Genomic DNA, 27,310 nt, shown 5'->3' with positions numbered 1-27,310 from the left:
CCCAGACCCCCCCCCCCCGCACCACCTACTCGCCCCAAACTACCTATTTTATGCTCACTGGCTTGCCTGCTACCTAGTGCCGGCCCCTGCCCAGCCAGGCCCCTGCTGCTTCCTGCTGGCAGTCTTTGGGGACACCCCCCCCCCAGGCTGCGCCAAGAAGGCACTGGGGTCTGGGGATCAGGGCATTGGCTTCTATTTAAATTGAAAAATAATATATTTATTCCAAAGCATTCTAAGTGCTGCAACCTAGAAGCCCTCCTTCTCTGGCCTGGGCACCCCAAGTTCAGGCCCATCATCCCCCCAATTCTGGAGGGGAGCATTCCCAAGCTAGCTGCAGATCTCTGGATTAGCTTCTGCTTAGTAGGACTGCAGAGATGCTCCCAGCCTCCTTGCCCTCTCCTCTGGCCCCTGTGTCCTGCTGTCCAGCCATGTTGAATATGTACACCCTGACTTTTCCTACAATAGCAAATCTTGTATATTTGAACAAGATTTTTTTTTTGGTCATTTATATAGTCTTGGAGCTCATTTGTAAGGCAATGTCTTGAGAAGGATGTGTTACTGGGGTGACTTTGTAGCATGGTGTGTTGTCTTGAGCTAACTCTCTAGCGGGTGGAGAGGGCCATTGCCCTCTCCAGTGCCCTTCATCTCCTGTGTTGTCCTGCGTCCCCCTAGTCCCCCTCGGCTCTAGCCTGGGGTTTCAGGAACAGGAAGGTTTGCTTCCCGTCTTGCCCAGCTGTGTTTCATGTAACAGAAAAATAAAGATGCTTGGTGACAAAGAAACAAACATGACTGCTTTATCTAGAGGGTCCTGGGGAAGAGAGGGTGAGCATATGGGAGAGCAAGCTCTGGTTGTGCCTGTGTGCCCAAAGAGGCTTTGGGGAAGCAAAAGTGGAAGGATGAATAGGATCCAAGTGTTGGGTTCCATGTTGTGGTGTATATGTGTGTCAAGTCCCTTTTTGTGTGGATTTTTTATGTGTGGACTTGTATAGGTATATGTGTACCTCTCTTTGTGTAGTTTGGTGTATGTCTGTGTATTCTTACATGAGAACATACTTGTATGTATTTCTGTGTTCATGATTGAGAGCATGAGCTTCCGTGTGTCCATAATTGTGTATGTGCATTTCTCTGTGTGGAGATTTTTGTCCGGTTTTTGTGTGTATGTGCCAACATCTTCCAGATCCCTTGAAAATAGAATCTTCGATGGATACATTCTATCCTATGAACCTCCCTAAAAGCTTTCATAAACTCCGTGAGCGAATCTAAAATCTGCCCTTTTCTCGAAGGCTCTGCGGTGGGCTTGGAAAGGAATATTACCCTTAGACTGATCCCGAATTCTTCCTGAGCCCTGAACCCGGCCCCAGGCTAGGAGGTGGGATTCAGGGCCTCTGACGCAGCCCCCACCCCCACCCCGCATTCAGGCGAGTCAGGGCGCCCCAGGGCCCAGCACTGCAGCTAAGGGGTGCGGGAAGGGGTAGGGGCCGCACCCCGTGCTGCAAAGCCTGAAACCTCGGTAGGGGTGTCTGGGCGCGGGAAAGGATGAAGGGCCGGGGAAGGAGCGAGGGGCGGTGGGGACAGCGCAGAACAGCGTGAGCTCAGCGGGCAAAGACCTCGACTCCAGTCTCCTGCCCGGGTTGGGCCCGCTTCTTATTGCTCTTTTAGTAAAACCCGGCCCAATTGGGTCCGTGAAACCTGCGGCCCCAAGTCGGGGCGGCCTCCGTGGTAAGATGGCGCCGGTGTAAGAGCTGCCTCCTCTTAGTGATGGGGAAAGGGTCATAAATCCGTTGTTGTTTATGAAAATTTACAACTTTGCAATACAACTTTATGAGTTGTTCGGCCCTTCCATTGGCCGCTGTCGGTCATGTGGATGGGAACCGTGAACATGAACTTTTTTATAATTTCCCTTGCGAGAATAGAGCCGCATTCTTTCGCTCCGCTCCGTCCTGCCTGCTTCGGAGCTCTGCCTTCCAGCCTGGCTCGGCTATGCTTTGTCCGGCGATGGTGAGCGAGATGAGGCCCCTGCCCGGCCTGGCCCGGCCGCTCCCGCTGGAGGTGGGGCGCGCCCAGTTCCCGGCGCCGTGGCGGCCGCTTTGCAACTCGCAACCTGGCTAATTTCCTGCGTCCTCTGGCACCAGGAAGGAGGACAATTCGTCTCCTCGGGCTGCCCAAGCGACAGCTGTCAGAGGTGCAGGAGCTTCTGGGAGCCGCCATCTGAAGGTGAGACATGTGGGGAGACAGGAGCAAAGGTGGTGAGATGGCGCCAGGGGCGGTGGGTGAGGGCACCCAGGGCGGCGCTGAAGAGGGGCATACTCAGCCTCACCCACACTCACCGTTCACATTCGCCCCCCCAACACACACACTACAGCACACACACTACAGCGCGCGCACACACACGCACGCACACACACACACACACACACACACAGCCTCTCTCTCCTCTGCCTGGCTCACCATGGCAGTAAAGGCCGCCTTCCCTCCATGGCACAGCGCCTGGCACCGCGTGGGAGCACTGAGGTCTTCTGTCTCCCCTTCCCCAGAGACCTCAGGAAGACCAAAAGGAAGTGGCTCTGCACCCTGCCTTCCCTACCAGCCCCTCGGGTTTGGATTTTTTCTCTCTCCCCTTCATGACCAAATTGGTTTGATTGAATTCCCCAACAAGTGGAGACAGTTCCCGACATGGGAAGGTGGGAAGAGGTGAGGGCAAGAGTGAATTAATCGACAGACATTTTATTAGCATAAACACACCACCTTCTATTCCATGGAAATTGGTTTCTGGAGAGAAAGGGGGAATGAGGGAAAAACAAACAAGGACTTACTAATTCAGCCAGAGTCCTCTGCTGATTGCCTGCTTCCCTTCACGCTGTTTTCCGATGAGAGAAGTGTCTGAAGCAGCGGGAGAAGGAATAGGTGCCTGGGTGCAACTCTGTGTTGGAGGAGATGATGGGGTTAATTGGCTGGGTGTTGCTTGGCGGGAAGTTTCGGCGCAGAGGATGTAGTGGTGCTTTTGCGAGTGGCAGGAGCCCACAGCTAAGGTGGAAGGAAGGAAGCAGACCGAGTTTGGGCGATAGGGGGACCCCCCACTCACCTCGGCGCGGCGGGCTGGAGACCGCGCGCCCCACTACCCGCCGGCGGGGAGAGGACGGCGGCAGCGCCCGGGAGTCGGCGCGGAGGGTGCCGCGGGCATTGTCTTTATGTAGCCCGGTGACCCAGACTGTGGCTTGGCCTGGGTGCGCCTTGGCCAGATTTGCCCCAGGGAGCTTCCCGGGACAGCGAGTAGAAACGATCCTGAGGTTCTGGGCTCGTGTTCTTTTTGTTTGTTTTTTGGCTTTGGCTGTTGTTTTCCCACCTTAAGATAATACTTTGCTGTGCGTTAGATAATTAAGAAGGGGTTGGGGATGTCTGGGACGTCCACTGGCGGTGCGGGTGCGCTCAGGGCGGATAAAGCGCCGCGTTTGCATCGCAGAGCCGCGGGCTGCCTGACTGCGGCTGCCGCGGGCAGATTATTTATTGCGACCGCGCTAGCGCTCGCTGCTGCCACGCTGTGGCCGTCACCGGGACCGACGCCAGCCACAGCCCCGCGTCGTGCAGCCTGGCGCAACTGCTGCGCGGGCCCCTCAGAGATTCCCTAGCAGGCCGAGGAGAGAGGGGCGAGGGAGGACCTAAGGGGCGGCCTTCCAGGGCTGACGGGCCCGGAACCTCCCCTGCCTTGGTCACCCTTGGCAGGAACTGGACTCCCGACTAGACTCGGGTCCTCCCGCCCCAACCCCAGCACCATGGAGACTGGTTGCACAGGCCGCCTGGCACGTCATGGCTGCTTCTGTCCAAACCGCGCGTCCCAAGGCGCCCCGGGGGCGCACGCTGGTTCGAGGAACGCGCCCGCTTTGGGATTTTGAAATCGGAGAGAGCACTCCTAGTCCTGAGGCCTGCAGGCCTGGCTGGCCCTGAGGAGGATTGTCTATGGCAAGGAAGGCGGGCTTTGGCTCCAAGCGAGGGCCTGTGACAGGCAGAGGCCGCACCTGTGTGCTATGGGCTCTGGCCTGGGCTCGAGATCCCGGCGGACAGGGTGGCCTTCAAGGTCCCCCCAACACACCAGCAGGCCGCCCTCCAGGCTGATGGAGGTGGAGGAGCTCAGTGGGCAGCCCAGGGAAAGGGCGGACTATGGGGCCCTGCTCGCCATCCTGTCCCCCTTGAAGAGCAGCTGAAAGGTAAGTGGACTTTCTGTGTGGCTTTGACCGAGAAGAGAGCCCTGGTGGCCATTCTCACCATCCCAAGAGAGGCTCCCTCCAGCGTCTGGGGCTCCTATTCTTGCCTGAGTGGGTCTCTCTTCCTCTCTCTCTCTCTCTTTCCATATATATATATAGGCACCTAATGCTGGTTGGAGAAATAAATTGGGCGGCTGCCAACATGATATGTACCAGCCTTGGGTAACACGCAGGGATTTCAATTTAATATATTTCTTTCCATCATAGTGCCTGTAGAAGCTAAAAATACGGGTTTTTTTGCTCTTAGCTAAGAAATCAAATTCTCTCGTTGGCTAGTACAATTATTAGATCGAAAATTCAAGTCAGACCATAACAAACAATAATGGTAGTAAACTGCCACTGGCCCTAACACTGTGTGGGACCTGGGGGAAGGAAGCAGAAATTATAAATGTAAACATTTATGAACATCTCCAAATGGTTATTTTCGTCTTACATGATAACAACTTGCTTGAAATCACTGTCATCTGATGGTCTTATTTAAGAAACTATAACTCAAACAAGATTTTCTTCGAACATAACTTTTAAAAAACAATTCCCCTTTTATTTTTTGGCTCATAAGCTTTCATTTTCACCTTTCAGATCCTTTTCCTGAGGAAATGCAAGGGAAATGTTAAAATCTATCCTCTCCCTGGAGGTCTTTCTTTGTATATGTAAAGGAGAAACTTTCGGGGCTTGGATGATTGGGGCACAGTCAGAAGGCTTCTGGGCGAACCTCCATCGGGTGGGCAGCTGCGGCTTTCCATGGTGTACTCTAGGCTCTGTGGAGGGCGACCTTTCCCAATTTTTTCCTTTTGGGGGAAGTGAGGGCAGGAAAAAAAAATCGAGAAGCAGGGAAGAAATTAAGGAAGTCATTGCCAGATTCCTAGGGGGGGTATTGCCACTCTCCCCAATTCCTGAACCCCATCAGCCTGCATTCACCAGTTTTACAGGTCTTATAAACACCTTCCAGAAATTCAACCAAATCGTATAAATAGTCTTTCTTCAACCTCTACAGAATTGAGGATTTTAAAGCTAATTCAGGGGATTTTACAAGCCCAACAAATACAGTGGTAAAAATGCCATTGGAAAGATATCACATTTTACAAAACGAGATTGATCCATGTGCTGTAAAAGTCAACTATCTCCAAGGCACACCTCTCAGGGGAGAGACAACAGCCCAGCACAGGCTTTTCATGTCCTGTCTGGGGAAGGCCAGGCGTCGGACCGCGGTAAAAGCAGTTCAGACGATTTCTGGAGCCGGTGAGACAACTGTTCCCGGTTTGGGGGCGACTGCGGGTGGCAGGCAGCCGGAACGGTCCCAGGAAAGGCAAGAAAGAGGGCACATCCCAGGACAGTGCGTGCTGTCGGGCGCCCCGGAAACCCAGCACATCAATTATCCCGCAGCCTTGCGCCGGCCGAGTTGCCCTCTATGCCTGGCTGGACCAGGCACCCTGGGTCGCCCGCGCCTCTCGAATGAGGACAGAGCTTCCACCAGTAGATCTGTCTCAGCTCTGAGCTGTCCGGGTGACGGAGGGCGAGTCCCGGGGCGCTGGGTGAGGGGAGCAGGTTCCCGGCTGGCTTCGGAGTTAGTCTCACGGCCACTCCTCTGCAGGTCCCTTTCTCGTTCAAACCAGTAGCTTCTGGCCTCTCGGTTCCTGAGTTCAAAGACGGGGCGGGGGTGCACAGCTTGTGGGGGTGTTCTGAGGCCAGGCAGTCGCTGGCCATTGGCGGGGAGTCCACTGGGACTCAAAGGAGACATATCCTATTGTGGGCGGAGGGGGCCGGCGGGGAAGAGACTACGTTTGGCGACGTCCTGGTCAGCTCAAGGTGAGCCTTCCGCTCTCAGCGGCCAGGCCCAGGCCCTCGGTGGCAGTGGGAAAGGCGGGACAGAAGGGATGCACCGATTCCTAAGGCGCAGGAAGGCCTGGTTTCGCAGAGCCCCCTCTCCAGCTCCGGAACCCGCACCCACTGGTAGGGAATTGCGGGGGGAGGGGCAAACTCAGGGCCTGCCGGGAGGGAGGCCGGCGGGGAGCAAAGCCACCCTTGTCACCGCCCCTCCCGGCGCAGAGCTGTCAGGTTTCCTGTTTGGAGAGAAAAAACCAGCCAAAATCCAGCAGGGCAAAAAAGGAGGAGGAAAGAGCGGGCCTGGTGGGGCCTTTGCTGCGGCCTGGACGCTGGTGCCCAGACCCCGGCCCCGGCCGGAGCCGCGCGGCCCTGCCCGCCGGTGCCCGCCGCCGGCGTTAGGGAGGACAGCCGGGCCGGCTGGCTGTGCGCGCCCATTAATCTGCCGCGCGGGCGGCGGGCGGGCGGGCTGGGGGCTGTTTGTAACTTTGCTGCCTCGGTCGCCGCGGTCCCCGGGGAGCGGGCTCCGGCGCTCACTCCCATTGGCCGCCGCCGCGTCAGCTGGTGCGATTTGCTGCTGTCGCTTTTGGCGTTCGGCCATCCAGAAACAAACCAGTTCGATGACTACTAATAGTTATAGCCAGATGTACTAATACACAACAAATCACAGTCCTGCAGAGGGGCGCGCAAATGAGTTCCTATTTTGTGAATCCCACTTTCCCCGGGAGCCTGCCCAGCGGCCAGGACTCCTTCTTGGGCCAGCTGCCCCTCTACCCGGCCGGCTATGACGCGCTGAGGCCCTTCCCGGCCTCTTACGGGGCGTCGAGCCTCCCGGACAAGACATACACCTCACCTTGTTTCTACCAACAGTCCAACTCGGTCCTGGCCTGCAACCGGGCGTCCTACGAGTACGGGGCCTCGTGTTTCTATTCTGATAAGGACCTCAGTGGCGCCTCGCCCTCGGGCAGTGGCAAGCAGAGGGGCCCCGGGGACTACCTGCACTTTTCTCCCGAGCAGCAGTACAAACCCGACAGCGGCAGCGTGCCAGGCAAAGCCCTCCATGACGAAGGCACCGACCGGAAGTACACGAGCCCTGTTTACCCCTGGATGCAGCGGATGAACTCCTGCGCGGGTAAGGCATTTCCCTGCAGACCCCCCCAAGAGAGTGGAGGGAGAGGGGGAAGGAGGCAGGGAAAGAAGGAAGGAAGGAAAAGACAGAAAGTAGAAAGAGGAAGTAGAAAACAGGAAAGAATGAACAAAGTTTCTTAGTTTTTTAAAAAAAGGTTAAAAAAAAAAACCATTCCCAATGAGGCAATCAAGCTGTGGCAGAGTAAAGGCAGGGCATTAGTGTCCATGTAAAGTGACACCTCAGGGGACCGTGGGAGGTCACTGCCACGCTATGTGAGACCCATGACAGGGGCAACCTGAAGAGAGAGCCAGGCTGGATGGGAGGGAGCGCCTGCCCACACCGCACCCTGGTAACATCCTGCTCAGATGTCCAAGCGAGATGGCCCTTCTGTAACCATCACTGATAACACCCCTTCACTTCCAAACCCCCTCTCCTTTCTGCCCTTCAGAAACGCAGGTAGATAAAGGCCCTCATTTGGGCTCTTCCAGCGTCTCCCCAAAGCCTTGGAGGGCCACGTCCCCAGCCTCAGGATTTTTCTCTCTCTCCTCCCTCCCCTCCTCCCCCTTCCATTCAGCTGCTCACTCAGCCAACTTCTGCCTCCTTCTGAGGCCCTGCCTGAGTCTCACACACCCAGCTTGGGGGGAGCCCCCCACCCATGGACCCCTTTGGCACCAGAACAGATAGCCCATCACAGTCCTCCATTTCCAGAAACCTCGGATGGCCCATAGCTCCATCTCTTTGCCCCTGGTTTCCAAAAACTCCACAGGGAATCCTTGGAGCAGGACAGAATCTAATGTGGATTCTTAAACTTACAATGTTTTGCTTTAAAATCCACTTTTATTATTTTTTTAAAGGGAGCTCTGTGTTTCTCAGAAGGGCCATATAATTTGGGGGAGTTTGCAAAGATTCAAGAGGGCCGACCATTTTAAATTTTCCAAAAAGCATGTTGAGTCCTGACATGGCTGGCCACAGTAACATCTTTATGGAGATCCATGTGTGAATTCAATGTCTATTCTACTCACAGGGTTCCACACCCACCACTCCCAGACATACACACACTGCAGTCCCACAAAAACACGACTTAGGTACCCCGAATTAAGAATGGTTCGTTCTATTCTTTTGCTTGTAGTAGTTTTCTTACAGAACAGATTTTTCAAAAACAATAACTTCCCACGCCAACTCGTTTTAAGTGGAAAACGTCTCGACTGGTATGAAATAATTTTCTCCCATCCAGCCCGCTTTTGGCCCCAGATATAGTGGGGGAGGCTGAAGTAGAGGCGGGTGATTCCAGCCCAGAGGCCTGGGGCGCGGGGCACGGGGCTGACCGGTTGGGCTGCCCGGATGCTGGCTTATCCAGGCCGGCCATTTCTGCCCGCAGGTGCTGTGTACGGGAGTCACGGGCGCCGGGGCCGCCAGACCTACACGCGCTACCAGACGCTGGAGCTGGAGAAAGAGTTCCACTTCAATCGCTACCTGACGCGGCGCCGCCGCATCGAGATCGCCAACGCGCTCTGCCTCACCGAGCGCCAGATCAAGATCTGGTTCCAGAACCGCCGCATGAAATGGAAAAAGGAAAATAAACTCATCAATTCCACACAGCCCAGCGGGGAGGACGCTGAGGCAAAGGCGGGCGAGTAGACGCCTGGGCAGGGACCAGGCCAGCGCCGCAACATCTCTCGGCTTTGCCCCTTGCCTTCGCCTGCTCCCCAACTTTTCTCGCCGCCTCCCATCGGGGAGCTTCCGCAGCTTCAGAGGAGCCCGGAGCTTTGCAAACGCCTGAGCATTTATTTCTTACAAATAATAATAATAAAAACCACACACAGCCAATCCCAGCGGTGGAGCGGGGCGCACTGCACGTGCAGTCCCGCTCTCCAAGGCTGCCCAAGCTGGCTCCGCATCCCAGGGCTCGCCCCGAATTCGTCCCCGGCTCTTGTGCTATCGCCTCTGCGCGCCCCTGAGCTCCCGACGCAGGGTTGCTGGAGAGGAAAGAACCCCGGGCTGAGCCCCTTTTGGTGTCTGGGCGTTTCCGCCTCGGCCCCTCGCCACCGAATCTCGGAGGACACCACCAAATCAACTCTGGCCACTGGAAAGAGGGGGCCTAAAGGCTGGGGCCCCAGCACTGTGGTGGCCTCCCAGGCCGCCCCCAGACAGGAAGAAGCGCAAGGAACAAAGGGGGCCCTGAGAGAGCCTGGTCTCTCGGCCCCGCGCGCAACCGTCCGTGGAAGAGAAGCAGCCTCAGCTGAGCTGAACCAACCTGGGCGCGGGTGGAACTTTACAGCCCCGGGAGCGACTGGGCTCCCGAAGGCTCTGGGCTTCGGATTCCGGCTCCCCGCCTCCGACAGTGCCGGTGCTGCCACCAGAGCAGCCTTCAGGACCAAAGGAGGCGGCCCAGGGCCATGGGAGCCGCAAAAGTCCTGGTTTCCAAATGTGCCAGGGGTGCCGGCGATGCCCGGCCTCCAGCGGGGAGACTCCCCCCATGCCTTTCGGCTGTATTTGTGGTTTGCTTTCGTCTTTCAGAACCCAGGAAAAGAACAACGAAGATACTAGGCACTGCCACGAAATGCTTGCATTAGCGCTCTCATTTTACTCCTGGAGGTCTAAGCGAGACCCGAATAACTCGGCCCACGGATTCCCAGCCCCTAAGCAGCTACTGTGGCTACGGGGAGCCTCGGCCCACTCGCTGGGTTCACTGAGAACCCTCCGATTTGGGGCCGGCTGGCTCGAGGAAAGGGACCCTGTGTGAAGATTCTCCAGGCTGGATACTTCAAGCAAATCAAACAGCAAACTAATGACACGAAAACCATATTTACACGAAAGAAAAATCGACTCCGGTTATAAAAGTGTATGGAATTTGACCTCGCCTCGGAGAAACACTACACAAAAGCTATCTTTAATAGACGCTTGTCATTTAAGAGCGGCAGGGACACTGTCCCTCATGCGCTCGCAAAAACAGAGCCGTAATTGTAGCTACTGCTGCGGGCAGAATTTATTTCTCCAATTGGCTAAATAGCCTCCCCCCTTCCCTGAAGGTGATATCTGTATTTTCAAATTTCAGAGCTGCCGGCACGACGGGCAGAACCGACCCCAACCTCGACACAAAAATAAGAGGGGCTGCACAGTGGGGAAATAAAGTTGTTGTAAATAAAATCCAAGTCACCATCTCCCCCCAATCCTCTGCATCCTCGCCGGGCACGCGATCGGCAGCTGACGGCCTCACAATTGGTACATCCTAATGGAACTGCGAGGGAAATGCAATAATTTTGCCATAATGGGCTGTAACCTCAATTCGACCCCGGCCCTTGCAGCCCTGGGTCGGAAGCGGAGCGATGCGCCCTGCCTCCAGCGGGTGGCGCTCGAGTCCGACTGAACGGCAGCAGCGGGCGGCGGGCACGCGCCTGGGGCGCGCGCGCCACCCCTCTCGCCTCCACCCAACTCCCCCATTAGTGCACGAGTTTACCTCTAGAGGTCATCAGGCAGGATTTACGACTGGACAACAAAAGCACGTGATTCGAAGTCGTACCCCATATTTGGGTGCCTACGTAGGAGGGAACCAAGTACATGTCCCAGTCATTTCCATAATTCATCATAAATTGTGCAAGGGTGCTATAGACGCACAAACGACCGCGAGCCACAAATCAAGCACACATATCAAAAAACAAATGAGCTCTTATTTTGTAAACTCATTTTGCGGTCGCTATCCAAATGGCCCGGACTACCAGTTGCATAATTATGGAGATCATAGTTCCGTGAGCGAGCAATTCAGGGACTCGGCGAGCATGCACTCCGGCAGGTACGGCTACGGCTACAATGGCATGGATCTCAGCGTCGGCCGCTCGGGCTCCGGCCACTTTGGCTCCGGGGAGCGCGCCCGCAGCTATGCGGCCGGCGCCAGCACGGCGCCCGCCGAGCCCAGGTACAGCCAGCCGGCCACGTCCACGCACTCGCCTCCGCCCGACCCGCTGCCCTGCTCCGCCGTGGCCCCCTCGCCCGGCAGCGACAGCCACCACGGCGGGAAAAACTCCCTGGGCAACTCCAGCGGCGCCTCGGCCAACGCCGGCAGCACCCACATCAGCAGCAGAGAGGGGGTTGGCACGGCGTCCGGAGCCGAGGAGGACGCCCCCGCCAGCAGCGAGCAGGCGAGCGCGCAGAGCGAGCCGAGCCCGGCGCCGCCCGCCCAACCCCAGATCTACCCCTGGATGCGCAAGCTGCACATAAGTCATGGTAAAGCCAGCCTTTTTCTAAATCCACGCGGCCGCGGGGGCGCGGCTCTCAGTCCTCCCTCTTTCCTTTACCGCCCTCTCTCCCCGTCTCTCTCCTCGTCTCGCCTCTCCCAGCCCTGTGGAGCCTCTCCCCGCCGTCCTCCTTCCCCTGCCTTCCTCCTTTCTCCTTCTCTTCTCCGCAGCGCCCAGCGCTCGCAAATGAGGGGGAAAGGGCCGCTGGCCAGGCAAGTTTAGACGTTGCAAGGCGGGGAAAGGAAAAACCCATGTCGAACCCCAGCGCCTCGGAACGCGCTCCCGGGTCAGGCCAACCAAGCAGGGCGCAGAGAGGTAGAGGATGGCAGTAGGGCTGTGAATCGGGCTTGTCAGGGTGGATAATTTATGAGGAGGGCTACGCTGGGGAAACAGCGTTACTAATTAGAGTCCCCGAAAAGGGGCTTGGGGGGGAATAATGGAGACGAGAGTCGGCGGGATTCTGAAGTTTGGGGGCAGGAAGGAGAACAGAAAAGGAAAGGGAAGAAAAAGAAAGCAGGCGCCCCAAGCGTGCAGGCTGGAACAGGAGGCGGCTCGCGGGGCTGGAACTTTAAGGGAGGGTGACCTGAAGGCCACTTGGGCGCTCAGCAAGGGGCCTTGCTTTGGTGGGTGTCTGAGCGGTGGGCAGCCTGGGAGGGCGGTGCCCCCGCCTCGCCTCGGGGCTCCAGGGGCAGGGCCAGAGGGCAGGAGAGGGGTGAGGGAACGCCGGGCGAGCCTCCGGGACGCGGCTCCAGCCTCAGATGGGCCGATTGTTCCCTGAGTCCAAATCGTATTGTTTTCTCTCTAGAAAGGAAGAGGGCAGGAAATTCGGGAGGGGTGGGCAGGCGAGGAGGGAGGACTTGTTGAGCTTTTCTCCCCTGTTCTCTGCTCAGGACCCTGGCTCATCCTGCTGGCGGGCCTTAGTAGCCAGGGACTGAGGAGTTGGTGGCTAAACCGCTGACTTTTCTGTTGCAGACAACATAGGCGGCCCGGAAGGCAAAAGGGCCCGGACGGCCTACACGCGCTACCAGACCCTGGAGCTGGAGAAGGAGTTCCACTTCAATCGCTACCTGACCCGCCGAAGGAGGATTGAAATAGCACATGCTCTTTGCCTCTCCGAGAGACAAATTAAAATCTGGTTCCAAAACCGGAGAATGAAGTGGAAAAAAGATAATAAGCTGAAAAGCATGAGCATGGCGGCGGCGGGAGGGGCCTTCCGCCCCTGAGTATTTGAGCGTTTAAAGTACTGAGCAGTATTAGCGGACCCCGCGTAGTGTCAGTACTAAGGTGACTTTCTGAAACTCCCTTGTGTTCCTTCTGTGAAGAAGCCCTGTTCTCGTTGCCCTAATTCATCTTTTAATCATGAGCCTGTTTATTGCCATTATAGCGCCTGTATAAGTAGATCTGCTTTCTGTTCATCTCTTTGTCCTGAATGGCTTTGTCTTGAAAAAAAAAAATAGATGTTTTAACTTATTTATATGAAGCAAGCTGTGTTACTTGAAGTAACTATAACAAAAAAGAAAAGGGAAAAAAACACACAAAAAGTCCCCCTTTGACCTTGTTAGTGCCAATGTTGTGTGTTGCACTCCAGTTGTTTAACTGTGCATGTGAGTGGAAGTGTTCCTGTCTCAGTAGCTCCAAGCTGTTAAAGATATTTTTATTCAAACTACCTATATTCCTTGTGTAATTAATGCTGTTGTAGAGGTGACTTGATGAGACACAACTTAACTTGTTCGACATGTAGTGACTAGTGACTCTGTGACGAAAACTGTGACTCTGAGCGGTGTGTCCCTGCGTGCCTTTGTAGGACCCTTTGCACGAACTCTGGAAGTGGCTCTTATAAGCGCAGCTTCAGTGATGTATGTTTTTGTGAACAAAGTTACAAATATTGTCCAAGTCTGGCTGTTTAAGCAAACTGTGATCAGCTTTTTTTTTTTTTTTTGTATTTGTTTTTAAGGAAAAAATACTGACTGGAAACAAAAAATAAACTTTCTATTGTAAGTTCTCTTGGTCTGGTTTGTGCCAAATAGCAAGCGGCTCTTTCTGCTCTTCTATCTGTCTGTCCAGTGTGGAAGGCTGTGAGTCTGAGGCTACCTGAGCAGCCTGCCTGTGCAAGGCGCCCTCAGACCGACACCCTGACCCACGGCCTCCCTACCTCTGACCCATCAGAGAGTTCAGGGCAGAAGGTGGAAAAGCTGGAGGTGGTGGCAAAGCCTGAGTCCAGCCTGCCCATCTCTGAGGAAACCAAATTAACTTGCTGGGTACAAAAAAGAGAAAGAGAGAGAAAGGAGCAAAAGCCCAGGGCTTTGTTAGCCGCCCTCGGGGCCCCGCACAGATGCTGCCTCTTTCCTAAGGCCATCCTAGGCCTCCACTTGCTGAAGAGGCTGCTGTGCCAAGTTGTGGCCCCCAAACCCCCTGCCCCTGACCCACCCAGACACCCCTTTCCACTCCTCGCCCTGGACCCAGTTGGCGTCTTTTGCTACAATTAATTTGCTGCAAATGGAAGGTACTTACCCCATCCTAGCTCGATTGGGAAACTCCTCAGAGCAGCTAAAGCGCAACTAGAGATTTGCACATTTACCGACTGCTTACTCTGATGCCGTCTTTCCTTTTAAAAGTTATAAAACAGTAAACTTTATAAGCCCCAGTTCCGGCTATATGACATTTGGGTGCCAAATGAATAGGGTTTTGTCTATGAATTAGATCGTAAAATCATCCATAGCACAGACAGATCGGCTCACTGGCTATAAAACGTCACGTGGGGCCATTAAAGTAAGTTTTATGGTTTTGGGGAGTTGACATCCAACATTATATACCACATAACATATAATCTCACTGACGCTGGACTCCATTTGACTCTTTTGCAGGCTACGTGTGCCGCCTGGTCATTCAAATTGTCAATTTTAGGTCCAGAAGTGTCCAAACTACAAGTTCTCAAAACTCTCTGAAAAATGGCTCCCTCCGAGTTAAGGTAAGCTCGCCTCTTGAGCGCTTTCAACTTTATTTGTACTCTGAAAACTTTCTTCCTCGACCTTTCTCTCTTTCTCTTTCTGTCTCTGGTTCAATACCTCTGTGGTCGCCTCTGAATTCTAAAGGGGAGAGCAAACTTTCCCCCTGCCCAAAGGAGCAGCGCCAGGAGCCAGCCCTGCGGAGGCACCACGGGGAAAAGCGCCTGTGGCCGCGCCGCATCCCCAGGCCCAACTTTAATTGCTGCACAACCGCGGATGTTAATGACTTCCGCTGCTCTCGCAGGCGCGCAAAAAGATGATTTTTGTGTGCGAATGGGCCTGTGTGTGCAGCCCTAGCAGGGCCGCCTCCCATTGGGGCCTGGCGGGGCAGGGCTCCTGGGGGCAGCGGAGCCCTAGGGTGGGGGCTGGGAGACAGCGGGGCGCCGGCCGCGGGCGGGCGCCGAGGGCCGCGCTGTGCCGGGAGTGCTTGGGCGTTGGAAAGTAAGGCCGGGCAGGGGCGAGGCGGACTCTGGCGGGATTCCTTACGGGGCTGTGGCAATGTGTCTTCGCGGGCCGGGGTCATTTGGCAGCCCTGAATTGAGGCGGCTGCCTTCGGGGACGATTTCAGGCTGGCTGGTGAGAGCCCGGAGGGTGGCAGAGGCCGGCGAGGCGCGGGCTGCACCTCAGGCTGGGCCCCTGGGTTACGAGGCCGAGCCCAGGGCACTAGCGCCCACGGGACGCTGGGCACCGCGGGTCGCCACCTGGGGGGAGGGCGCAGCAGCCCCTGCCCCGCACCGGGGACCAGGCCCTGAACCTTGTTTGCCTGTACGTTCTTTTTATTTTGGTGGGACTATTCTCACCCGCCTGTGAGTCTGAAGCAATAAACTTTATGGCCGGATTTAACTTTAGTCTTTGAATCTCCAGGCTAAATGAAAGGAGGTAAAGCGCCTTCTTTTCTTCGCCTTGCCTTTCTTCTCCCTCTCTTCTTTCCTTTTCCTCTCCTCCTTTGTAGAATTAAAACATCTAGTAGGCACAGGACCCTCAAAAGGCAACTTAGGCATCCCCCTGGATAACACGGAAGATTAGAGAAATTTACTCCCCAGCAACATGCAGGCAAATTCTCTCTCCCAAACTGTGCCCTAAAGTTTGGGGGGAAATCGAGGTGTCTTCAATGCCCAACTTAAAAGTCCCCAGAGCCATTAGGTTGTTTTTCCTGACACGTCATAAAGGGTAGTATAGGGAAGAAACTGGTTGTTTGTCAGTAGGAGATTTCCGCCGTTCTTTTGTTAGCTGCTCTTTCTGTTTGATCCCAGGAAATTTACATAATCTATGATTTCCAAAACAGTCCCCATTATTGCACCAACGGGTGAAGTAAGGTGAAATAAATTTTTCCTGGGTACAATTCCAGCTTGGCCTCAGCTACCCACTCTGGCCCCAACCCCCCACATTCTTCAGTGGCAAAGCCATGACTGGGGATTGCTGGGGTCTTTCTCTGGATGGGTACCCACAAGGGACCTCGCAGATTTCCCCGTATTCCTTCTGAAGAATTAAGCCATATTCTCCAAGTCAGAAATGAAACAAAAAATGGGATCTTCTGTCCCCAACTGCTTTTCTCCTTAGAGGCTGGGTAGTTTTCTGCAAGTGCTAATTGATAAAGATATTTACTAAGTGCTTAAAGTGAAAAAATTTAAAGTGTAGATTTGGAATTTCAACAAACTTTATTGTGCAGAGACCACTTTCGCTCAACATAAGTCCAACAGATGTCCCCAAAGTCAGAGGTCCGAAAAGCAAAACCTGGGAAGTTTTTTAAAAAAAATTGAAACCATCCCACAAGTCCAGCTTCTCTTGAATAGTGGCAAGGTGAATGCCTGAAGTCATTTTGGGTAACCTGGTAAAGCGAGCATTGATGCTCAGCACTCAGGAAGATGGGTCTGCATCTCAGGGGGAGCCAGAATGTAAACTCTATTTGGGTTCTCTTTTATTATGTCTCTCTGAGAACTCTGCAGTCTTTGTTTTACTGCTCTCAGTTTTGAGTTCTTTATTGGAAAATATTGGGTTAAGATTTTATTTTAGTTACTCATTTGGTGATCTTGCTTGAGTGATTTCTTGGTGACTAAAAGTAGTAGCAGAAAAAAGAGTGATAGGGCTGCTGGCAGGTTCATTTGAGTAACTTCCCTGGAGGAAGCGTCCACACCATCTCCGTGTCCACATCCCACCCTGGGGTGTGGGAATGGCAGAAAGTCTGTTGGACTGATATCCAGCATCACACAATCTACAGAATCTTTCTCATGAATTACAAAAATTACAGGCTATAAATATTGTCAGCCTGCTTATTTCTGTCTGTTGTAATCTTCAGAAAACTTTAGAGTTTAAGACAGCAGGCCAACTCACAAGGAGTTAAATGACCTTTAAAAAAAGTACAGCCTCCAGTCAGACTTATGGGAGCATTATTGGAGGATTTTTTTTCTTTCTTCCTATTTTCATAGGAAGCATAGTAAAGAGGATGGCTGGCTATCTGCCCATTTTGTAGATAAATTATTTCTTCTTGTGCATCCTTGGGGTTATTTTTGCAGAAGAACTTACTTAGAAAAAAATCTCTGTCATTGGGGGTTTTATGAAGACATCCAGCCTCAGCCAGTGGCAGAAGTGTCTGTCTGTGCTCCTCGTCTTGTAAAAGGAGAAGGCGTCTGAAATGTTCAGGGCCCCGTGTTTCTACAAGCTACAGAGACAATATTTCCTGAACTATAAATATAATAGGAAGCTTCTGGTCACACTTACTTAGGGGTTTGTTAGGGTTTCCATGGTCTAATTTCACAACATTATGCCAAGATTCCTTTTCTCCTGCTCTTTCCCCTGCTTCATTGTTGGCGGCTCTGGGAGAGCAAGACAGAATTTTCTACAAAAAATGGAGTCATGTTCATTTGTTGAGATGTGAAGAGTATTATATCCAAACAATTAGTGAGAGGAGAGCAAATTGCATCCCGAAAGATGGGCTATTAAAAAGGAAAACAATCCTTTTAGCTTAAAAGATGCCCTTCGAAGCCTCTCGGGCCTTAGCTGGGCAGTCTGTCTGAGTTTGCCCATCATGGAGACTGCAGAACATTGTGGGCTCCATCCCTTTGGCTTCCAAGGCAGAATTTCTTTCTAGTCAATGACAAAACTATAAACGAGGCTTCCAGATGGGACTGAGGGGGTCAGCCTAGGCTCCCACCCACACAGGAGAGGGGAGCCACAGTCCCAGGCATTTGAAAACCCCAGAACTGGAAGATTTGCCTAGGTCTCTTTTGTTTGGTGTTTTTCACAAAGAAATCTGTTCTTCTCCCACCAGGTCCCCTCCCCACAAACCAGTCTTTTCAATAATAATATTTGTTATGAAGGTTATTGGGTAATTATTGCGATTTTGTGAAGCAGCCCTTGCTGGAGGTGAAGTCTGTCATCGCCTAACAAATGATGCCCGCGCAGTTCACTGCCGGGTTAAGTAAATGCAGAGAAGATAAATCTGCACACCCTAGGAATCGCCAGCAGAGCACGCTTTAGTACAAGTTCACAGTCAACTCGCCTGCCTGGGCCAGCTCTCCCAACAATTAGGGCTGCATCTTTATTTTTAAATAAAGAAAAAAAAATGTCTCCAACTCCCATTGCCTGCTTCCTCCCCATCTTGTTCCTTTCACTTTTTTCGAGGTTCCCCATCCTACTCCAAATTTTCCTTGTAAATGTAATGATGAGTAATTTCAAAATAATCTCATTTCTATTTAAGTGCTGACAAAAAGAGGTAGGAGGCTGATTTGACAGGAAATACAGTCAGAAACACACAAAAATATCCAATTCACCCTTTTATTCCAAAAGGCCATGGCAGAAGCAGAGCATCCCTGAGATCCTGGGGCAGGGGTGGGGGGGGGGGCTTCCCCCTGAAAGAAGAAGCGCAGCTTTGTGTATTTTTGTGGTTAGTGCGTTACAACCGCAGGTCAAAAAGTTGAGGGTCAAAAGTTTACGTTGTGCAGCACTCTTAGCCATCTGCCCAGACAGAGTTTGATGTCAATGTTAGAGCTGCGATCTTGACTATCAGCACAAAAGATAAAATGGCTCGAAGTGACGCGTGTATCACGGTATGGACTCCAGGTGAACCCTAGTGGTTGAATGACCTCAATTACGGAGGAAAGGATAGAAAATTCCTCTTTTCAAGAGTAATACATGCTGTATTTCATCTTGAATTATCGCTCCCATTCTGAGGGAATAGCAGCAGGTAAATAGGCATAGATTACTGAAACACCAACACCTTAGATGTTGGAGAGCCAGGAGTTTGTTTGGGGGTTTGTCATGAAATAAAAAAGCTCAAAACTCATCAGTAGACTTTTAAGAAATAATGCAGCAAGTTTCCAATGTTCCATCATACCTTCAAAGGCAAGAGAATGGGGCAGGAAACGTCCTTTATTTGAAGCCGGTGATTGTGATTGGCCAGGTTTTTTTTCTTTTTAGTACATATAATGATCCCCAAAGTGTGTGAGAACAAGGGCAAACACAGGCACTTCTTGCAAAATGTATTCTTAGCAATTTTCAAACACAGAATGCTTTGGAACTGCCACCCACTAAATGCAAAGGGTTCTTATTGCTGAGAAGGGGAGGGAAGGAAATGAAAACCTTCCAGAAGAGACAGGATTCCTCCACCCCTCCACCAGTGAGAAAGTGCTTGTTGGTTCCACGAAAATGTTCCTGTTGTTGGAAATTTTTCATTATATTTGTTGTTAAACCTAAACTGAATGTAAGAGAAATGCTACAATCTATAATTGAATAACTAAACTGTAAAGAATATGGCATTTGAGCAGGAAGGTGGAATCCACAAATGCCTTCCTTCCTAAGACCACCCATAACAGACTTCTATTCTCCGGAAAGTAATCTTTAAAAATACATTGGGAATAAAAGCTAAGGAGAGGGGAAGCAAGCTAAGGAGGAAGAGTGGGAGAGTAGAAAAGAAAGGGGATAGTGTCTTAAGGAAGCGACTGGAACCATGTCTCTTGTGTGAGTTGCAACTGGAGAGCTAAACAATATTTTATTTGTCATGCACCTATATTAGCTGTAAGTGCTGGTGCCATTAGAATCTATTTTCTGGGGGACATATTTTCCTTTTCTATGTATTGATCTTCAGGTAATTGATCTTCAAGTAATCAGTGTACTAAAATAGAAGAGAAAGATGAAAATTGTTTTCCTAGACTTTTCTTTTCAACTTTAGACATAAGCTAATTCAACTACTCAGAATGTAGACTCTTGCAGGGATGTGTAAGATCATCCCAATATGTTCCAGTTGATTGGATTTGCTGGTGCCAGGTACATCCAGTAGTAAAGTAAATATTTCCCAAACACCGCTTTCATGGAAGTAGTCAGATTGCTTCCACTGTGCAATGTGTAAAGTTTTCATGCCAGTCGAGAGCTTGAAGCCAAATGGGAGTGTGCCAGATGAAAATAGAAGACAGGGAACAACTGTGGTGACTGCTGCTGCAGCAGTGAACACTTCACCACATCTGGGCTATGGAAATGAAGAAAACTGAAACCCCTCTATTACTCACCAAGACAATTAAGTGTCTCTTTGAGAAAACCTCGTTATTGTATTATTGGTTAAAAAGGTGCCACAACTTAGCAACATGTCAGCTTCAATAATCATAGATACATCTTAACCAGTTTTTAAAGTAAAAGAAAAAGGTATCTGCAGAAGTTAGTTGCTTTAGAGTGCTTACTTTTTATTTGGAGGATTTTGATTTTTAGGACTCTCACACAGTCCTGGTTAAAATTCATGTATAATCCGAACATGAATTTCTCTTCTTATGCCTGGGTCGTGTACATTGTTTTAAACTACTGCAAGGAAACAACCCCCAAACAATTAATTGGTCAAATGGCTGATAAATTACTGCTTCTCTAAAAATCATATGCCTAGTGTAGGTCGGGGGAAGCCCTCAAATGCGACCATCAGGCATTTTGAAATTCAGCCATTCCCGTGTGCGCTCCAGAGACGTGCTTCAGATAGAGAACAGTCAGTCTGGGGGACTCTCGCTCTAAAGAACAAAGGACAAATACAGTCAATACATTCCATAACGTTTACATTTCCTTTGCTTTTCCCTCCTTGGTTTTCCCTGAGAAGGAGTGACCTGGGCAAAGCACCCTGCTCTCTAAAAGACACTGTATAGACCTTTTAGAAGCACAAAGTCCAAGGCCGAGGTGAACTTCAGGTCAGCGCGTCTAACAAATATGAAAATGTCGGCTGGTGAAGGGCGAGCCTTGTGATTTAACAAAGACTGTCAATGTGTAAGATTAATAAGAAACAAAATGCACACGGTGTCACTGTTCGGTCACTTTGAAACTTGGGACAGGGTTGCATTCAAGAGGGAAGGCTGTTCCAAATATATTCAAAATGATTCAAATCAGATTCAAACTAGGCTGCAAATACTGCCTCCCTCTCGCCCTCCCTCTTCCTTGGACTCCCTTCGCTCTCCTTTTCCATCTGGGATTCGAGGACATGATGAAAAGTTATTTCACTTAATGGGATTTTAAGAAAGCTTTTGTGGGGAATATATGTTATCCCTGCACGTGGAAATGAGCAAATGTGCTTACCAGTTTCCCAAGAAAAGGATAACGCTTTCACCCTGCTTGGGACTGGAGCCAGTTGGTGTGCGAAGATTAGCACGCTCCCTCTCTGCTCGATTTCAGAGCATCCCATCTTTTCTCGGGCGAGATGCTGCTGGTAAACTTGTTTATTTATTAATTGAGTTAGTTTCTTCCTGGCTTTACTTTGGTGTCTTGAATCTTATGTGAAGGCAAGAGTTTGGTGTTTTTTGTAAAAATGTTTTTCAAAAGATTATTTGATTCAATGGAATGATGCTATGGCTTGTAAAGAGAGATTGTGGAAGGATCAGAAAAGGTACTGAGATTGTTTATTACAGCCATAAATCTTGCAGTAAAATGTCAAAATGTCGGTGTGTGAGATAACACTTGGTGGTCCTGGCTCCATTTGTGTTTATGATACGAACCACAAAGACAAGTTACAGGCCATGGGGGATTCTGTGTAAGCCCATCTTCCTAAAGTAATAGAACCACATGAAACACAGGCACAGTTAACTCGTTTAGGTTAACCATATACAAAACAGCGCCCGTGCCTCGTTAATACTTTAAAATAGAAACTCAGTAGAAGGTTCTGAGGCTAAACAACTTGAATTTTGTGTTTTAGTGTCTGTAAATAATATTAAACAGATATGGGTAGGACCCTAGTGCTGAAGGCTGATGACATGAGGAGGAGGGTAAAATTTCCTTGTCATGTTTTTTCTCCCTCTGAAGCTTAGAGAGCTCTGTTTTGCAAATTACATTATGTATGTATATATTATTTGTATTATATAGTATTTATGTATATATTATTTTGTCTTGCTGTAGAGAGATATGGGTTTGGGCAGCTATATCACAGGCTAGATTCTTCCCCGAGTCTAGAGAGGGGGGCTCTAAAGATTACACTCAGGGTTGATTTCTGTCTGTGGCTCAGATTTCATTAAAAAAAATTTTCAGGGTGCCCCACATGGATAGACAGCACTCTTCACAGACACACATCCAATGTGAAAAACCTCTTTGTACCACTTCAGGGTGATTCCAGTTAGAAAGCTAACATGATCCCTTTTTTAACCTCTTTTCCTAAATTAGTTTAAAGATTAGTCCCATATAATAGGCTTTATGTGGCTAAGCATTAAATGACTATCCATCAAATGGATATATTCCAGCATTTAGTAACTCATATGAGTAACCGATATAAATGAAGATAGAATTGACATTCCTTTTGAAGTGTCTCCAGGCTTAGGCTATAACTTTCCTTGTCTGCGTTCCAGACTCAGTTGCGAGAAGGCTGTTTATACTGTTCTTTGAAAAATCAACTAAGGTACACCAGCTGAAATATCCTTGCTTTTCATGCCAATATGAAACTATTTTTAGAATGGTAACTATGCTAGTTTGCACTGCTTTAATCTACGCTGAAAAATAGAGGATCTAGGTGTGTCTCTCAGAAAAGGAAAGAGAAAGTACACACTACGAGTAAGGCATCAGTATTTACTTCAGAGATCAACATTAGGTGGAATTAATATGTAATTTATTTGTTAATAATGGCATAATTAGTTTACCCATCAAATTTCAATTACTAAATGGCAGGCAACAGTCCTCTCTCCCCCGCTTCCAGAGCTAGTGATATCGTTAATATGCTAATTTTCAGCAATTCAGAAATTATAGACTGGCCTGTAAATAAAAGTTTAGCAGATACAGCCTGAGAAAGCAGCATCCAAAAGACAGAACATAAAATTCTTAGCGGATAAAAACTCCTCGTTGGCGATCAGCTGGGGACACTCCCTATCCTATCCTTAGCTTGTTTTTGTTTGCGGATTGTTCCAAAATAGGAAGTTGCTGATTTCAAAGCTCGATTTTGTGGAGGGGTCGCTTCTATCCATTCCCATCCTTGTGACACCTTCTCTCTCACAATCGCATCTAGTAAACGCGAGCATGTTTAACTCTCACTTCACCACTTTCATCAAATAAGTGACTATTAGGAAAGTTCTGATTTTTCTTAGGGAAAAAACCAAATGGATTCTGTCTCTAACAGAAAGAAAAAATAAAAAGTGCCCATCTGGTTATACTGGAATGGACTCGCTTTACATCCTTGGCCCGATATCTCTCAGCTGCTCACCCACCCACCCCTTGCGGCTCCTGCCTGGCTTCTCAAAGCAGGGCATCTCGGGCGCGGACGCGGTGAGTGCGATATAGGGAAGGGGATCAGCTGGTGAGAAAACCCGTCTGTTGGCCTCATTCGTTTTCTTCCGGGGCCAGGATTAAAGCCAGGATACCTCCTTGGTCCTGACGCCATTCCCTCCCCCAGGCGGCCTCGAACCCTGGAGGACGCCAGGCCAGGCTAGGCTGGGCCCGAGGTCAGCGCCCGGCCGCGGCCACCCGGCCGCCCCGAGGCCTGGACCATGAGTGGGGCACGCGCAGGGCCAGGCCTGGGTGTCCGTGAACACTAGAAGGCTGGCTGGCCCCGAATTCCCCGCGGGACTCAAAGTTGGGGGGTTGGGGGACCAAAGCGCCAGCTCCCTCCCTCCGCCCAGAGCCGGACAGGAGCATCCATCACCCACCGGCGCGCTTCCTGATCCGGGTTCGCGCGGGCAGCACACCCATTGGCAGGACTGGGTCACGTGGGGGCTACTGGGCGGGGCGCGCGCGGGGCCGAGAAGAAACGCAAGCTCGCGCGCGCGAGTGGGCGGGGGAGGAGCGGCGCGAACTTTGGTGGCGTTGGCGGCGGCGGAGGGAGAGGGAGGGGGAGAAAGAAGGGGAGGGGGAGGGTGGGCGCTTGACAGCGGGGGAGGGGAAGGGAGGAGAGGAAAGGGGGGATGGGAAGCGAGACAGGAGGGGGAGGGGCCTCGGCGAGCCCAGAAAAACGACAACGCGAGAAAAATTAGTATTTTTGCACTTCACAAATTAATGACCATGAGCTCGTTTTTGATAAACTCCAACTACATCGAGCCCAAGTTCCCTCCCTTCGAGGAGTACGCGCAGCACAGCGGCCCGGGCGGCGGAGACGGCGGCCCGGGCGGGGGCCCCGGCTACCAGCAGCCCCCAGCGCCCGCGGCCCAGCACCTGCCACCGCAGCAGCCCCAGCTCCCCCACGCGGGCGGCAGCCGCGAGCCCCCCGCCTCCTACTACGCGCCGCGGGCTGCCCGCGAGCCCTCCTACCCCGCGGCCGCGCTCTACCCCGCGCACGGGGCCGCCGACGCCGCCTACCCCTATGGCTACCGCGGCGGCGCCAGCCCGGGGCAGCCGCCGCAGCCCGAGCAGCCCCCGGCGCACGCCAAGGGTCCCGCGCACGGCCTGCACTCGAGCCATGTTCTGCCGGCCGGGCGGCAGCCCCCGCCGCAGCCGCCGCCTCCCCCGCAGCATCGCGCTGCGCCCCCCGCGCCCCCGCGGCGCTGCGAGGCGGCTCCGGCCACCCCGGGCGTCCCGGCAAGGGGCAGCGCCCCCGCGTGCCCGCTGCTCCTGGCCGACAAGAGCCCGCCTGGCCTGAAGGGCAAGGAGCCCGTGGTGTACCCCTGGATGAAGAAGATCCATGTCAGCGCCGGTACGTGGCGCCGCTGGGGAGGCGCGGAAGGGTGTGCTGGGGCCAGGGCGGGGGTCAGGAGGCGAGGCAGAGGGGAAGGGGGCCTCGGGAGGGGAGCCCCCATCTGGCCCAAGCTACAGTGAGATGCGGGTGTGTGCGCGCCAGCCAGCCGCCTGATCCCAACGTGAGAACCCTTTTGTACCCGGGGTCCCTTTATCGGGAGATTTACGAGACGCCAAACTGTTAGGGCAGTAATTATAGCCCCCATAAATTTAATTGCCCTGGCAGAGGCTTCAGGCCATGTGTCTTTGAAGCTTTTCTTCAGCCCCAATGCCCAGCACCATTCTTTATGGCTCTCGGGTGTTTCCCGTTGTCAATAGCCTGTGAAACATTTTCTTTGCCGTTTTATGTATCTTGCGTGAACTTGGTGTCAGGTTATTATATAATGATGATGTCCAATTGCTCTTCCCCACCCCACCTTCTCTCTCCTCCTCCTTTCCCGCTCTTCCACTCCCTCCTCCTTGGCTTTCTCCTTCGGGGTTATGGGCTTTCAGTCAACCCCAGTTATAACGGAGGGGAGCCCAAGCGCTCTCGAACCGCCTACACCCGACAGCAGGTCTTGGAGCTGGAGAAGGAGTTCCATTTTAACCGCTACCTGACCCGGCGGCGCCGCATCGAGATCGCCCACACGCTCTGCTTGTCGGAGCGCCAGGTCAAGATCTGGTTTCAGAACCGGAGGATGAAGTGGAAGAAAGATCACAAACTGCCCAACACTAAGATGCGATCCTCCAACTCGGCCTCGGCCTCAGCAGGCCCGCCAGGGAAAGCACAAACTCAGAGCCCGCACCCGCATCCCCACTCCCACCAGGGCGCCTCCACACCCATTCCCTCCTCCATATAATCTTCTGGAGATCTGGATCAGTTTCTTTCCCCCACCTGCTTTTCTCTCTTCTCCCCCTTTCCCCATCCACCCCTCCCCATCTGGACCATAACAGACCCCAAAACAAAACCCAACTTGGTGAAAAGGATAATAGAAAAGAAGACATTATCCTGGTAAGAGTTTACTGGTTGCCATCCAAGAGAGGACAATAGCCAGGATGCTGGCTGGTGGAACAACCTGCTGGCCTGAACAAGGCTGCCAGGATTGGGTACCTGAGAAGGACCACTTGGCATCAGATACTTTTGAGATGGCTAAAGTCAGCTAGACAGCCCAAGCTGACTGGGGACATGTACATGTATATTTGTTGCAAGCAGAAGAAAACAGACCTCTTTCCCTCATTCCTTACCTCCCCCTCCCTCGTTAAGGCAGCTCATACAAGCTTGCATTGAACTGAATAAATGAGTAGACATTGTGGACCTCACAAGATTATTTAATTCTGAAAATGTATAGACTTTGATGGTAAATGTGACACATGTTAGTTTCCCTTCTTTGCATTTATTTAAAATATTGTAGAGATATTGTTGTCTTATTCTGAGGCACAATCTCCGGGGAGAGGGGAGTGCGTTTAGACCCATGTGCAACTGTACAAATTGTGTTGTGGCTATATAGAAAGCCATGTGCTAAGAATAAACTGTTTTAAAGTTCTAAGACATATTTGTGTGTTTCTACTTTAAATTAAAAAAACAAAAGTTCTTTGGCTTGAGATGCTTGACCTCGGATATAAAAATCTTGTAGATGGCTTGAGTTGTATTCACTTAGATTCTGAATAGTCACGTCATTTGCGTGAGTGTGTTCAACTTGAGCTGAACTCTTGTCAGGTTTGACCCACTGTGGGAAAAGTTCCAAAGAGCATGAAGGCTCTTGAGCTCTGAGAGGGCTCCTCTGCTTCCCAAACTTGGCCAGGCTTTCGGGCTTCCAGTCTCTGTAAGGCATAGAAACGTGTCCTTCCCTGCAATGAAAGGTGAAACCATGCAGTGCTTTGGGCCCAGGAGTTTCTGCAGCTGTTCTACATGCTGAACTCTGAGCACACTTGGAAAGAAGTGGTCCCTGTGGTATTTATTGCACCTTCACACTTAATCTGCCTGTTTCCCTGGAGATAAAAAATAGTTTGTGCAAAGGGTTGAGATTGCTTTTTCTTTCTTGCTGTTTTTAAGATTCTCTTCACTAACTACAGCTTGGGAATTTTTATTTGTTTGCTTGTTTGTTTCTTTTCTTTCTTCCTTTTTTCTTTGTTGAAGCAAGAGCTTTCAAGATAAACTGAATTTTCCCAGTACACCCTCCAAAGTTTATTCTGAGGGGAGGAAAAAAAAATCATAATGACATTCCACAATGCACCCCAAGCAAGGTAGACCTCAGAGTATTAAGTCCTGGAAGAAAGCCAAACTCTGAACCAGGGTCACTTTCCTCAAATGCTCCTGGATCTTTCTGCCTAACCTAGAGATCTAGAGTCAAAAGTTTGAAAATCAAAACCTACCTCTCAATCTCTATAACCCTAGTATTTGTCTACTGATTTACAAATCAGCAGAGAGGACTTAGACTTGGTTGTCACTGAAAGGAGTACTCTGCAACAAGAGACAGAAAACCAACACACACTAGCCCCAGAATATTAGAATGGTCACCTGGCCTTGAATGAGTGCGATTTTTAGTTCATGTAGTAGTAATTTTAGCAGAGATGGGAGGGGGTGGCACTCACCTACCTCTGCAATATCAGAGGAATTTTAAACACATTTTTCCATCAGTGGCCAGTGCTCAGCCAGTGGTCAGTCCTGTTATTCCTTTAGCCTCTGCTGCCCGGTGTGTGATACAGGGTGGGCGATCAGCTCTTTACCTGTGAACAAACCAGATCTGAGAGGAAAGTGAAGGATACTAATCTCCGAGGGGC

General features: G+C 51.5%; 3 protein-coding genes across 3 annotated transcripts; all 3 read left to right on the top strand.

Moving 5' to 3' along the window:
- Window positions 1–22: 22 nt before the first annotated feature.
- Window positions 23–26,078, top strand: HOXA4 (homeobox A4). The gene is made up of 4 exons (XM_046669196.1): window positions 23–4,202; window positions 14,306–14,409; window positions 23,004–24,509; window positions 25,043–26,078. Exons 3-4 carry the CDS (start codon window positions 23,876–23,878, stop codon window positions 25,387–25,389), a joined length of 981 nt encoding a protein of 326 aa, XP_046525152.1. The 5' UTR covers window positions 23–4,202; window positions 14,306–14,409; window positions 23,004–23,875; the 3' UTR covers window positions 25,390–26,078.
- Window positions 4,196–8,849, top strand: HOXA6 (homeobox A6). The gene is made up of 2 exons (XM_046669197.1): window positions 4,196–7,212; window positions 8,588–8,849. The coding sequence occupies exons 1-2, from the start codon at window positions 6,771–6,773 to the stop codon at window positions 8,845–8,847; spliced, it is 702 nt and encodes a 233-aa protein (XP_046525153.1). The 5' UTR covers window positions 4,196–6,770; the 3' UTR covers window positions 8,848–8,849.
- Window positions 10,536–13,434, top strand: HOXA5 (homeobox A5). The gene is made up of 2 exons (XM_046669193.1): window positions 10,536–11,430; window positions 12,414–13,434. The coding sequence occupies exons 1-2, from the start codon at window positions 10,536–10,538 to the stop codon at window positions 12,662–12,664; spliced, it is 1,146 nt and encodes a 381-aa protein (XP_046525149.1). The 3' UTR covers window positions 12,665–13,434.
- Window positions 26,079–27,310: the final 1,232 nt, after the last annotated feature.

This window comes from Equus quagga, chromosome 8 (genome assembly GCF_021613505.1).
Source record: "Equus quagga isolate Etosha38 chromosome 8, UCLA_HA_Equagga_1.0, whole genome shotgun sequence".
Lineage (NCBI taxonomy): Eukaryota > Metazoa > Chordata > Mammalia > Perissodactyla > Equidae > Equus > Equus quagga.
This window is presented reverse-complemented; position numbering and strand designations above follow the sequence as displayed.